The 14941-nt window shown below is 42.5% G+C and overlaps 1 protein-coding gene across 1 annotated transcript in view; it reads right to left on the bottom strand.

Annotated features, from left to right (window-relative positions):
• Window positions 1-787: 787 nt before the first annotated feature.
• The window catches only part of LOC133016932 (bMERB domain-containing protein 1-like), a 28753-nt gene continuing 14599 nt past the window's right edge, over window positions 788-14941 (bottom strand). Inside the window, exons 3-7 of the mRNA XM_061083544.1 lie at window positions 6410-6521; window positions 3825-3898; window positions 2238-2352; window positions 985-1078; window positions 788-889 (exon numbers count right to left, since the gene is read on the bottom strand). Of these exons, the coding sequence (XP_060939527.1) occupies window positions 788-889; window positions 985-1078; window positions 2238-2352; window positions 3825-3898; window positions 6410-6521 (497 nt within the window). The remainder of the gene's footprint in view (window positions 890-984; window positions 1079-2237; window positions 2353-3824; window positions 3899-6409; window positions 6522-14941) is intronic.

Raw genomic sequence — 14941 nt, forward strand, 5'->3', positions numbered from 1 at the left:
CATGTTATTTTATCTTTAGGTCATTGTCTCGTTATTATGTTGCTTGGGAAACACAATTTTGTTTGCAATGGTGAGAGGGTTTGAACAGAATTGAGTCGTTTCCGCTGTTTGAGCCAAAGCATTGAGGCAAAAATATTTATCAGCTATAGCCTATAGTACAAAAAGCATCCACCACTCTCCTGCATTTACACCTTGGTTTACATTTGCACCTTTACTTAATCTGCAGCCATGTTGTTGTAGGAACCGTGTGCTCCTCCCACTTGGTAACAATGATGATAATGTGTAGTTGTATGTCTCAGGTTAGTGATAAATGGCTGAGAGGGAAGAAGAACTATCCATTATCAAACATGATGAGATGAAAATATGATAATTGTTTCCGGTTACACAGAGAAACCCAGGATTTAAACTTCAATTTGTGCTTGTAGTTCACCTACATGCAGTGTGTATCAGAAACGTCATCATAGACCTTATCACCATCCTCTAAAGAAAGGTCATTCCTTTTTTATTTACAACAGCCATATTTCCCTTTCCACGTCACTCCACATACACAACTGAAGCAGTCTGCACTTACACAAGCTGTTTGAGTACTGATCAGGGATAAGTTTCCAAACCTCTGGATGCCCCTTTGTGGCAGAAGCTGTATTAAAATTACAAACCTGACTCCTGAACAGAGTCCAGGGGAGACATTGGGCTTCTCTGAGTCACAGGAAGTGATGTATGGCATGGCATGTGAAGCACGTGTGTTATTCTGATGCGTGGACGGGGTTATAAAGAGGTCTCTTGTGGGTTACATGACGGCACACTGGGTGGCTCCGCAGCAGTCTTTAATGATGGCCACTCCTGACTTGGTGATGGATGGTTTGTTGGGCGGCAGCTCCAGGATTTGTCTCTTAGGCTTTGGAGGATCTTTCCATTAAGAAAAAGGAAAGGGAAATGATTAAGAAAAGAGAAATAGATGTGCATATACAAATAGTTTTATTTAACTTCTTGCTCACTTCGTGCGACTTTGAGCTTCTCCTCCAGAGGAATCAGCTTCAGTCTGAGGAACTCTGCCATATCCTTGTCCTCCTCTCGCTCCCTGAGGGCCCAAACAGATGCATCTTAAATTGAGACTCAAATTCAACACAATAAATCACATGTTGCTTTTAGATGATTGTATTCATAGATAAGTAACTATTGATTATTATCTTAAGAGTGACTATCTATAATAGTGCTCACTCACATCCACTTACATCAACCGCTGGTAGGACACATCATGTCCTATGTTCCAAAATGAGGTTGATGTATTAAATTCAATCCATGAAACTAAGTGTATGTTCAATCAGGAAGATTTTCTCTCTCGCATTCACAATTCTGGCACTGGAGACTGAATCTACTGTAGGTGTTGTGTCTTGGTCCTGCGACACGCTGGTGACCTTCCCACCTTACCACACCTCCCCCCTGATGGCAGCTGGGATAGGCTCCCCTACGACCCTCAAAGGATACACGGTATATATAATAGTGTTGTAAAATGCAACCCAGTGCCAAACCAAACAAAGATGTTAGCTGCTTGATTCAATTTTATATAGTTTAATGTGTCTGTAAATTAGTTAATGTTGTTATGAACAAAAATGCATTAGTTGCAAGGTAAATTACTTTGCATACCCCTTAGTGTATTTCATTCATTATTGGGGATTCATCTTTTAGAAAAATGGAAGCTCTTTAGTGTAATACTCACACATGAGAAGCACAAATTGGGCTTGAATGTGGCCCTGATGTATCACAATTAGTTTTTTGTTATTGTTGCTCAGTGTGTCGTATAGAAATATTTTCATGAAGCTGTTAAAAATAACACACTGCAGTGGCAGTGCATTTTCTAAATGAATTGTTTCAGCTCCACAGACACTGATTCAAAACCAGTTTTTTGTTTTTTACATATTTTGTCTGAATGTTATCTCCGTCAGTCTGCGGGTTATCTGTGGCAGCAGAGGAGGAGGAGGAAGAAAAATGAGACTGAACAACCATGGTCATCAGTCAACCTCCCACAAACACACACACAGCAGGCAGTGTCATAATGATGAAGTGAGCCCTTCACTCATCTTCTCATTTGTTCCATAAATTCACCCTAGTGGGTCTCCTTCCTGTTGTCTCTCTACCACCCTGTGATTCTAATGAAGAAACAATGAATGCTCTTTAATCTGACACTGATTTTAAAATAACGACAGCTCCCGGCGACATCACGTGTTGGAGCACTCCACCTTAATCTCTCCACCTCAGCGTCATCCACAAGGAAATCCCTCTTCTGCACCAGTTTATGGATCTTCAGGATCAGCTCCTCTTCCCGCTGCCGGTGCTTCTTTGTTTTTTCTTTCTCTGGGGAAAAGGAGGAAAGGAAATGGATGAAAGGCAAAGTCATAGACAAATAAATAAATGTATGGAGGGGGAGGACAAGCACGCAGAACTGAACCCTTAATATTTTTGCTTTCTCGTATAGACTATAAATTCATGTTTAGTACATGTAGTTATTTGCAAAAGACCTTAAAAAAATACTGACTATAGCAGGGACGGATCCAGGGAACTCTGATGGCCCCTTGAAGTGCCCCTCTCCTTTTGTTGTTAAATAAACTACTTACTCACAACAAATAAGACAATTTGTTAAGGATTTAGTTTTTCTTATCTTTTTTTGAAGTACACAGTGATATTGAAAACGGAACTATTGTCGAAATATGTTCACTGATATGTGGCTTTGTTTGAAGCTATAGTGTTAACAGTAAACAAGGGACGACTTAAATGAACATCTTACTGAATCAAGGATTGTGAATGGACTTGGACATATATTTGGCCCCTCCCCTGTAAATTGTGGCCCCTTTATGACCCGGGATTAAGAAAATCCTAGATCCGTCACTGCCGTTTAGCAAAGTCATCTGGCTCTTAAACCTCCGAGTCACACCACAAACAGACCCTTCATTCTGTGCTCATGTATAATGTATTTTTTTAAAAGGCACTGATTTAATAATGCAAATGCTCAAGAGCTCTGTCTTGTTTCAACTGGAGAAGAAATTTGCATTCACAGTCACGTTGGTTTGTCCCACTTCTCTAACCTTCACACTCCAATACACAGTCAAAGACACATCAACAGACCAAACAACGTGCATATTTAGACAAACACACACACACAGAGGCAGGGTGTCTGGCACTGCTGCCATTCAGGCTATGTGCTCTGTGTGTGTCCTGCACCATATGGGTTAAAAGCAGAGGTTAAATTTCCCTCCTTGCATGAGTGTGCTTGTGCATGTCTGTGCATGTGTTTGGGACAAATAAATGTATCTTAATCTTAATCTTAATGTGGAAAAGGGGGATTTGAGAAACCACAGCAAACATCAGCTCTTTGTCCCATCTGGAAATAAAGTGGAGCCGAGCAGATCCAGTGTGTATCTCCTCAGGCCAATCTGGGGGGAGCAAGGCTGCGATGCACAATGTCAGAGGAGCGGTAGAGCCAGCATGCATTGGGTTAGTGACCCTCATTGTACTGCTGTAAAGTAATGGGATGCCAGAACACCCAGCCACTGCACACATGAGGCCCCAGTGGCTCACGGGAATGTCAACGAGGGGCAGTTTTTGTGCGACAGCGTGCAGTTAGTGAGACCAATAATCCCTAACGGATAGTGGGCACACAAAGAGGGACCCTCAACAGTGGAGAACAAAGTTAAAGCTGAAGCCACCGCTAAGGAGAGGGAGGTCACTCCCTTTACAAACGTATCTGTCGACCGTATCCAGGAGACTTTGGCTTCACTGTTGCAGTGAACAGCTTGACTTGTTGAGGATTTGTGTGTTTGAACTCGTACCTGGCACTGCGACAATCAGCCTCAGCTCCTGCTTTAAACTCATGATGTCTTTGCAGAGCTGAACGTCATCCATCCTTCAAAAAAAAGACACAGAAAACAGACGGTCACTTGCTTCCATCAGATTAATGAACAGCAGAGGCTTTGAGATAACAAAGTCCAGCCACTCTGGACTTTGTTATCTGACTGAAATGATGTTAGACAGAGTTATGTATCATAACCAACCCTGACAGAAAATCTGATGTAAAATGCAATAATTTAACTGGCTTTTTACTTCTATTATCATGAATTGTTTTATCGTCAGTGGACTTTGGGACAATATCAGTTGGTCCAGACTGCTGATATTTTGTACAGAATCGATCGCTGCTAGTTGATGTTCCCCCTCACATGAGGGATCTCTGGGTTTCACATTGGTGGTTTTGTGTCAAATGCGTGGGATGGAATATGGTACAGACATCCCACTAATTTTAACATTTTTTAATGACCTGTTTTAATGTATTATATTTCCCTTTGTCTTTGTAGAGAACATTGAATTGCCTCTTATTTTATAAAACTTGCCTTGCCTGAATAATTGAGTAATCGACACTTCATCTCAGCACTAAACACTGTGCTGATCCTAATCTAATTCGCTGTTATACTTGTCAGTAAGACATCACAGCCTCGGCCCCCCACGTGTCATATATCACGAGTGTGTGCAGATGAAAAAACACGCGACAGAAATCAATCCTGCAGCCGTGACGCCTCACCCTCGGGGGGGCCTCCACATTTCCCCTTCCACTTCCCTAAACCCCCTCCCTCTCTCTGCACAGCAGTGACAGCTACCAAAGATTTAATTCTTCCTGTGATAGATCATGCCGATGACTCATCCACAGCCTCCTTCCACCTCCTCCTCCTCCTCCTCCTCCCTGTGTATTTATCCCTGCTCCGTTTTTTCACCTCCCTCCTGCTTTCTCCCTTTAGCTTCTTGGTCTGCCTTGTGTTTTACTCTCTCAGTGCTATCTGTGGATTCCAGCAGCTTCTGCACTCTGACACTCCATCTGCTACTTTGTGTGTGTGTGTGTTTGTGTGTGTGTGTGTGTGTGTGTGTGTGTGTGTGTGTGTGTGTGTGTGTGTGTGTGTGTGTGTGTGTGTGTGTGTGTGTGTGTGTGTGTGTGTGTGTGTGTGTGTGTGTGTGCATCTCTACTGTCTTGAGTCACACAGAGCCTGACAACAGAGACGTAAGCAATAAGCAGCGTGGCGGCCTAATGAAGCTGCTCAAGTGGGGGTGTGTGAACTCACATTATTAACCCAAGTGAAGTCTCTGAGATGTGTATCAGCTTCATCCCACACAAAAACCGTCACACTGCAGATGATTGAGGTTTAATGACCCAGAAAATACTCTGTTCTGTTTTTATATGTAACAGTGGTGATACGATTTGATGTACAGTCTTTTCAACAGTGAACAAAACAAACAGCCTGAGACCAAGGCTCGTTATTTCCAGGCTCAATTTGTTTTTTATAAAAGTTTTACAATGTAATAATGGAGATTTTTCCATAATAATACGATGCATTTTTCCAATTGATTGATTGTCAAAAGCAAAGTGTATATAATGACAACTAAATCCTTGCCTCACATTGTAAAATCTATATTTCTAGTATTTCAAGTAGAATAGTTTGAACTTTTGCTACAAATTAAAAAACTGAAAAAAGGTTTAAGTTTGTTCTTCATTTTGCTAATTTGCAACACAACCTGCAATATTTAATAACACCGAATGTATTTTTTGCACATGTGATGGTTGATGAATTAATACTCTCTCATATCTTCCATTCCTACATGTACTGGGAGTCTGTTGATTATTTGATTAATCAATTAGTCTATGGACGGATCAGTTAATCATTCATGTCGTCTTTCAACAATGCTGAATAATTAATGGTTACAGCTGCTCAAATATCAGCATTAGCTGCATTTCCTCGTCGTAAATTATATTAAAATATTAATAACAATAAATGATAGCTATAGTAGAATGAGACAACTGATTAAATTACTTTAGTAAATTGTGATGATCTTCACCGTACTTGATCATGAAAATAATTGAGTTGCAGCCTTGTGTGTATTGAACAATACATTAAAACACCAGATCTGTTTAGTTTTAAAATCAACATTTGTGTGATCACTTCATTAACATCCATCTAACCACACTGGCCAGAGAGAGCAGACTCAACATCCTGAGATGACGACAGCGAGGATTCAGACAGAGATAATACAGAATACGATCCGTGATCCTTGAAGCTGTTGTTGACGAGGAGCCAGTGAGTTCATGTTGGTGACTCACAGCTCCTGTCAGGCTCTCTGAATAATCAATGGACAAATGGACTGCCTCGCTCAGGACCGAGACTGTCTTAAAACTGCCCACTTATGTCACATAGAAACAGCAATCGAGTGCCTTTGCAGTGCATCACGATGGCGTCGACTTAGGCCTTCATCTCTTCATCATCCACTCGAGGACAGCAGCAGCAGGGGCTTGACAGAGAATTGCTGAGAATCTCTGTCACATTCTGGGACGTGTGGTGTTATGAAAACTCAGAAAACGGACACTTTAGGGACTCACATGAAGCGCAGCTCGGACTCCCGGCGCACCAGGACCTCCCGCAGGCGCTGGATACGAGTCATCTCCACCTCGATCTCATCTGGAGACATGGTGCTCTCTGCCATGGACACGTCTGAGTGACCTGAGAGGAAGAGGGACGACACACACAGTAACTATTATAAGGAGGAATCAAAAAGTTAAGGGGGAGGCAGAAGAAACTAACAGGAGACTGTTTTACTATCCACAAGGTCACCTCTGCTGGGATCCCGTCTGTTGTGCAAATCTCACCTTGAACAGTGCTTGGAAGTTTGAAATGACTGAAAGTACTCACTGCACTCAGCATAAATCACAGACTCCAGCGGCACAACACGTACAAGCTGAGGTTTATAATCATAGGTTCATTCTCCTTTAATTTAATGCGACTGTTTCATCCTTAAATTCATCAATTCTGTTTTTTTTATCTTTGTAAACCTTCCAATAGCGATGGTTTATTGGCAAACGCAGTTCTCACCTCGTCTCCCTGAGTCGGGGGGGTTTCACAGCAGCCGAGCACATGATGTTTGGAGAGAGAGCAGCATATGGAATTCAGTGAGGTGATTTGACATTTCTAGTCACAGCAGCGCCTCAAGCACAAATTCCTGTTTTCCACTGAAAGGTTTCAATCACTAATGATGTGAAAATGTGTGTGTGCCGTGCGGCCTGCAGAAAATCTGATTATAAAAATATACTGAAGGCACTTTCAAAAAAGAAAGGATAAAAACAAAGAAAATAATTTCCGAACATGGATCAATGATCAAATGTGGTCTCGGCACATAACGATTTCCTTCCTGAGCTGTACCTCAGACCCCTCTCTCTCCTCTCTCCTCACAGCTGACATGAGCATGGACAGACACTGCAACCACTCAACACTAACTACATTGACCAGGCACTGATTACCATGATCAATGCACTGACCACCGCTAATGCTGCGGCACCTGCACCGACCTTATGTTACAGCACAACCAACACATATACAGTACGATACCCATTTTAAGAGTTAACTGAATCCTGGTTTCCTCCTCTTCAACACCTTTGCTTGAGTCATTCAGCTCCTTACTCTGAAATATTTATCACATATCAAATCATTAAAAGAACACTGCACCAATTTTACACCTTAAAATCCATTGACTTATAATGATGAGGAACATATGTATATATACATATAAGTATATAATAATGATGCCTTCTGTGGCTCTTATATTATTGTAGTGATATCATTTTGTCAGCATTTTCTCTTGACACTCTTTAATAGAAGGGTGTGTAGAGGTTGTACGATGTTCATCAGGCAGGAGGTGAGGTCTACTGAGAGACAAGTTACACTATGGAACTTATAGGATCAGGGTTTTGGGGGGATGACTCCGGTGAGAGATTTAAGTTCAGGATATTCTGGCCTCTGCTGCTTCTATTTTGACCTTTTGAAACTTACCTACTTAAATCACTTGAGAGATAAATGAGAAATCAAAAGAAAAGAAAAAACTAAATGTTTTTGCAATACTGTCAAATTTGGCAATACAACCAAACCATCAGTCACCAGTCTTGGATTGGGTTCTCCGCAGCCCTGAGTCATAAACAGTTTTCCTCCACATTTGTGCAGAACATGAATATTTCCCGGAGCCAGAACAAAATGCTTCACAACGAGACTTGATGTCAACACAATCCCCCAAAGCTGGTGTCAGGGGATATGTATAAAAACATTAGGGCTGTGAAGGAAAAGAAATAGAACAAATATTCACATTTGAGTAGCTAGAAACTGGATATTTCCTTTCTTTGTTTTTGCCAAGAAAATGTCGTCAAATAAAGGTTCACATTTGTTATAGTTGTTATTTGTCCATGTGCAAACTCACTTATCCATATGGTCCTTATTCAAATTATTCTGTCTCAATCTTCCTGTCCATACTGGCTGTAAACTAATCCCTTCTATAAATAAGAACATGTTCCCAGTCCACAGCCTGATAGGCCTGGGTAAACAAACTATTTGCTTATTTCCTTCTGAGCTGTCGAATGTGCTGCACAGTATTTCTCCACAGTGTAACAGAGGAGTGGATCAGCTCTTCATCCTCCTGCAGCAACACAAAGTGCAGTGTGTGTGTTTGTGGTACTTTTTTCAGCGATGCTTGCTGAAGACAGAGCTGACTCACCACAGCAGACAGAAGTCTGAGGGCCCAGTTCGCTGATGTTGAATCATCATGTTAAAGTGTCTGCTCAGACCAGAAAGACTCGGACTCAGACAAATCAAAGTTTGCCTGATGAAACTGCAGCGGGATATGAAACACACTCTTCATTTCCCCCCTTGTTCCTTTCTCCTGTTGTACTTTCGCCAACACCCACGCAGCTCACTCTCAGCCATGTGCTCATTTTCAATGAGACCAAGCAGCATCAAGTCTCGGGTGGCAAGGTGCCAACTCCAACAGCTCCCCCTCATCTGCACTCTCACATGCTCAGCGTTACAAACCTAACAGGGAAAACACAACTGATTAAAAGCCGTGTGTTCACCAGGGAGCAGGTGAGGTTGACACTGCTCCTCACATCACACACCACACACAATGTTCAAAGCAAACAGGCTCATCAGTGCAGGGACGTGCACACACATTCTGAGGGCCATTGCTCCAACCTGAACCCAGATGCTGTTGCACGTCCACGTATCAGTGGACTTCGGGATTATGATTAGATGAGGAGTAAATATCCTGGAGAGCAGAGGTGGAACCTGCACACAGGAGGCTCCACCACAGGGGGGGGGGGGTGTCAGTATCTGTGTGACACCCAATGCAGACGGGCCTGACACATCCTGCAGTCGCACTGTACACACAGAGCTGCTGCTGATGATGCTATACAGCCTCTGACACCCTCCATCCCTCCCCCTCCTCCTCCTCCTCCTCCTCTTTCCCCAGTAGATAACTCTAGATGGTGAGCACAAAATAGAATGTTTTTCAGAGGGACGTTCTCCGTGCTTTAGCTCTGTGTTGTTTTCCCGCTGCATGTGTGTGTCTGTGGGAATCACAGGGGGATAGAGAGAGAGAGAGGGGGGAGCAGTGGTTGAATCTGTGTCTAAAAATATCCGCTGCATTTCCCCCCCCCACCCCTCTCTTCTCTTCTCTGACTTCATCTGGAAGTTTCTTCACTCCCTGCTCCTCTGTGCCGAGCCGTCCTCAGCAGAACCCTGACACCACGTCTGTTGTCACTGTAGCGTTGCGTCTGTTGACATCAGGAATTAATCCTCCTTCATCCCCTGGAAAGTCCTAATACAATCGCCTCTGATACTAATCATGTTTATTTGGCTTTGGTTCAACTCTGTGGCCATTTTTCAGCCGGTGGTTTCATCGATCAATCCTGAAATCATGAGATTATTAAATGATTGGTAAATTAGCCACTTAATAGACAGATCTCTTCCCTGTGACCGAGAACAGTCTGTGCAATGTGCTGTCTGTTCACATACACAATTTCTGTTATGTTTATCTATTTATTAATTGTCATTCCTGTTTACATTCTATTTATCAATTTTTTTCAGAATGTGTCATTTCGTTCAGTTGCATCCAATATCCTGATGTCTATTTTTAGCACGTTTATCTATTTATCCTTTTATTTATTTATTTACTTGTACTTATGTGGGAAACAGCATTCTAAATTATATTCATGAGCTGGATTGCAATGAAACTTCTTCCTAACGCGCACGTGTCTTGTGTTTGGTCTGAATGACAATAAAGTGAATCTTGAACATATGCACAGTATTCTCTGGCTCCAGCTTCTCCACAGTGACGATCGGTGTTTTTTTTCTCTGTATTATATCTCTGTTATATATAAATATATATATATATATAAGTATCTTTGTGTTTGTCTATTGGTCAGGGATGGAAACAAAAAACAATCAATTTAAATTTAAATCACGTTGGACATTGTGATTCTGTTTTCTGATGTTTAAACACCAAATACAGCATGAAGCAAGAAAACAACCTGTATCAGTGATAATTGGAGAAGATAACAGACACATTTAATTAAATGGTTTTGCAGCTTATCACGTTCATTATGAGCTGATGACTGATAACTTTCTGTAATTATGACTCATAACATAACTCATAACTCAAATTTTATTTAAGTATTCTGAAAAATTGAGTATATGAAAATGTAGACAGACTATTGATTAAACTAATTTCAAGACACACATTCAAAGATCAGTATAAATGTATAGACTAATTATTGATCAGAGCTGGGTATTGAGTGAGTGTGTGTGTGTGTGTGTGTGTGTCTGTGTGTGTGTGTGTGTGTGTGTGTGTGTGTGTGTGTGTGTGTGTGTGTGTGTGTGTGTGTGTGTGTGTGTGTGTGTGTGTGTGTGTATAGTCCCTGGCTCGGTTTCATTCATAAACAGTGAAGAGGGGTAAATGGGCCTTTTAGCTCCGCTGCTGAAAACAGCCCGAACCCTTTGTGAGTCACGCGTTTTAACCACTTCCTCGCTGCAGCGGCTCACCGGCTCGGACGTGCACTCACATCACAGACACGTTTCCTGACAGGGAGATGAACCCTCTCTCCTCTGCGTGGTGCTCGGTGCTCACCTTTGTCCGTGGTCCACGCCGTCTCCGACACGGCGCCGTAGCTCCTGAGTGCGCGCTCGCTGTCCGAAATAGATCTCTTTAGCTCCATGTCGGTGAGAGAGAGAGAGAGGAGAGAGAGAGGAGAGAGAGAGAGGGAGAGAGATGTGGTGGAGGTTCTGATGCTGCTGCTGATGCTGATGCTGGATGTGCCGCTTCCTCTGTTTGCGAACTCGACTTCACCCGGTGACAAGGCTCCGGCGACCCGAGACGATGAGCATGTTTATCCGAGCCTCTTCAAGTCCCTGGACCGTGTGTGAGGATGGAGAGCAGGGGCAGGGGAGAGGATGCAGGGCGCATGCGCAGTGCGAGCAGGGGTGTGAGGATGCAGGGTGACACCCACTGACAAGGAGATGACGTTCAAACTGGAACAATAAGCGCACAGTAACATTGAAGTTACATGAAGAAAACAGCTGAGGAGTCACTGCTGTCCAGACTTCTCCTGTTTCCGGTTCACACCTGCTACCCGGTGTCCAGGTTGTGTTGTGATTGTGACATGAAGAATATATTTTCTACAACAAACTGTCTTTTCTCTTGTTTACAGCTTCTGGAAGCTTGTAATAATAAAGTCTAGAATAAAGTTGGAACACTGTGTTTTTCGTAAAACAAAATGAATAAGCTTCATTATTGTTCACATGTGTGGTTTATTTACGTTTGAATGATTTATTGAACTACTGTTTGTTCATACATTGCATGTCGGCTATGTCAGAAGTGTGTTAAGTGAGTCACAGTCCTGAGGCATAAATGAACTGCTTTTCAAACGCTCTAGACTCGATAAAAAGCATTGCAACAACAAATCGAACCCTGTGTTTTTAGTTTAAAGACAATTTGCTAAAGAGGATGTGATTCTATGAATTCAATTCAAATACATGTCATTTATATCGCATCAAATTATTACGTTACGTTACTTTACGTTATTCCATACATTATCTCCATGCAGGCACTTTACATATAGGTCGAGACCTTAAAGCAGGGCTCTTCAATTAGTTTGGAGCTGGGGTCAGTTCTTGAAACTGAGGCAAAGTCAGGGGCCAGAGGATATGAGTGATCATGGTAACAAGAAATTACAGCAACATACTGAAGGAGTCAATATATTTTATTTTGTGAAAGCTTTACAACATAGGCCCAAGGATTAAAAAATCAAACCAGGTGAGCAATAACCAAGCCATATTAACAGACAATTGGAGAAATGCAATTCACTAACAAAAACATGCACTTCATTGTACATAGCTGTACCAACACAACTTTACTGGTCATTATCCTCAATACTTAAGATTAAACTGATTTGAGTGACAGGCAGAATCAAATGTATCTCCACCAATAACGTGCATTGCATGGAACTGAATAGAATTGCAACAACTTAAAAGTGCATGGTAGTCTATCAAGGAAATGAGTTTTAAAATGAATCACTCAGTTCAGGTGAACTGTATCAGTTGTTTAGAATTTACTTAGAACAAATTCCAAGTGCACCAACAAATGCAAAATAAAACTGCATAGTAGGCCTCTGAATTGAATTACAACATAACAATGCATGACAATTAATGAGGTGAATAACATCATAATTAAATCATACTGTTACAAAAATGAAACTTAATTGCTTGCTTGACTAACATGCCTATTAACTTGCATGTAATTTGCCTACATTTGCCATCTAATGAGAGAAATGGCATCTTTTTGACTTGGCAAGAGCAGTGAAGTCAGGTTTATAAGTTGTCAGGGCAATGCGCATGCAGTCATGTAGGTGCTGGTCAGTAAGGGATATGCGATTGTGAGTTTTAATGGCATTCGTGTGTGAGAATGATGACTCACAAGTGTATGTTGAACCAAACATTGTCAGAACAAAAAGTGCAAGATCCCTTGAGTGTGGAAATTTCTCACAGCTGACTTCATGGGTCCAGAATTTTTCAAAACCTGTCTGCTGCCATTACTGTTGCAAGTCACCTGATGACTGAATGTCAATGGTTTCCAGTTGTAAAGACTCCTAATCCACAGAGGATAAAAGCTCCTTTCCTTTCAATGCAAAGTCAGATTGAACGTTCACAGGATCCTTTACAAATGTCATAATGCCACTGGGGATGCTAAAATCATGAAACCTTGAGGCAAAGTTGTTTTTCAACGAGTCAATGAAGCCTGACATCATTTCTGTTATTTGTAGGCCAGACCTCCTCAATGTGGGGAAGTGGAGCATCTTCCCAGGACAAAGATCAACAGAGAAAAGTGAGAGCTTCCTTTGAAAAGCATGAAGCTTCTCAACAAGCTTAGTGGCTGTTTTATCCCTGCCCTGCTCCAAGTTGAGTTGATTCAAATGGTGGAAAATGTCGCTCAAAAAGAAAACAGTGGCATTAAACTCATCATTTTCCATCAGAGACAGAAACTTGCCAGCTTTTTCCAACTTTGAAGACCGGAGAAACACCAGAATTAGTTCTTTTACCTCCCCAAAACGTTTCAATGCGTTTCCTTTGCTAAGCCATCTAATGTCATTGTGAATAAGCAAATCTTTATGTTCAGCAGACATGTCAGCTAATAGCTTGCGGAAAAGGCGGTGCTGTAAACTGGAAGTTGACCGGATCATATTTATGATGGCCATGACAGAGTCCATGGCCTCTTTCAACTCACCTCTGAGCTTAGCACACAGAAGGCTCTGGTGGATGAGGCAATGAAGTGGTCTCATCTGCGGAGCCACGGCTGCCATCCTCGCAGCTAGTCCCTGCTCCCTGCCCGCCATCGAGGGTGCACCATCAGTCACCAACATGTTGACGCAAGCCAAATCCAAGTTCACTTCAAAGAATGAAATGATTTTGGTGAAAAGAATCTCACCGGTAGTATGTCCCTCCATGGGAATTAGTACAAGCAGATCCTCACGAAAACATTCCCCATCAAAAAATCACACATATAGGCACAGCTGTGCAACATCACTGTTATCGGTGGACTCATCCACGGCCAGAGACATCACTTCGCCTTCCTCAGATTGTCCAACAGCGTCTTGAAAACGTCCGATGCAAGAAGCTCCACTCTCCTCATATTTGACGAGTCAGATATTGGAACTTGCTTGCTCGATCACGCTTTTTCGTGTTTTCTCCTCTGCTACCAGCTCCTCAATGGATGCTAGCATACACTCATTCACTATCTCAGAGTCTGTAAACGGCTTTTTCTTTTTAGCCAATATCCATGCCACTCGTAACTATGCCACCGTTGCTCTCTCTTGATCGGTAGAGGACCGAAATAAAGTTTGACATCTTCCCTCATAACAAGATTTGAAGCTCGATATCCGAGCAGCAGAGCCCAGTGGGAAAGTGACATCAAAGTTAGCATGCGCCGTCTTCAAATGCCTCCTCAAATTGTACTCTTTACACACGGCGAGGCACTCATTGCAGATTAAACATACCGGGTTCCTACTATCCACTAGCCTGGGTGCCAGACGAATTTAGCCCCGCCCACAACATTTGTTGTTTGGGAAGTTCGGTCTGGAGTCGCTCCGTTGGGGAGAAACTATGCCAGATCAGGAGCTGATCGGATCCAATCAAATCGTCAGGGCGGGCTTTATACGATGATTGACAGATGATCTACAGTGACGTAATCAACCACGTCACCAGAGAGCGCTGCCTGCAGAGCTGAGACATAACGTAAGTTATGACCATAACTATGGATCTATGAGACCGACCGATGACCGTCACCACGGTCTTAACACGAATGATGTCCTCATCTCCCTATCCTCGAGACCAAATATCAACAATGTCACGTGAGTGACCTTAAGGGGGCTGGGCTCACCGCCCATAAAGCTCCCCGGTGAGCGCGGCCGCCTCCTCCTTGTCTGAACGCCTCAGCCCGTTCTGAGTGACAAAAGAGGGTGACGGTCATCGGTCGGTCTCATAGATCCATAGTTATGGTCATAACTTACGATCTATTTCGACCTCCCTCAGACCGTCACCACGGT

This window comes from Limanda limanda, chromosome 2, assembly GCF_963576545.1.
Source record: "Limanda limanda chromosome 2, fLimLim1.1, whole genome shotgun sequence".
NCBI lineage: Eukaryota > Metazoa > Chordata > Actinopteri > Pleuronectiformes > Pleuronectidae > Limanda > Limanda limanda.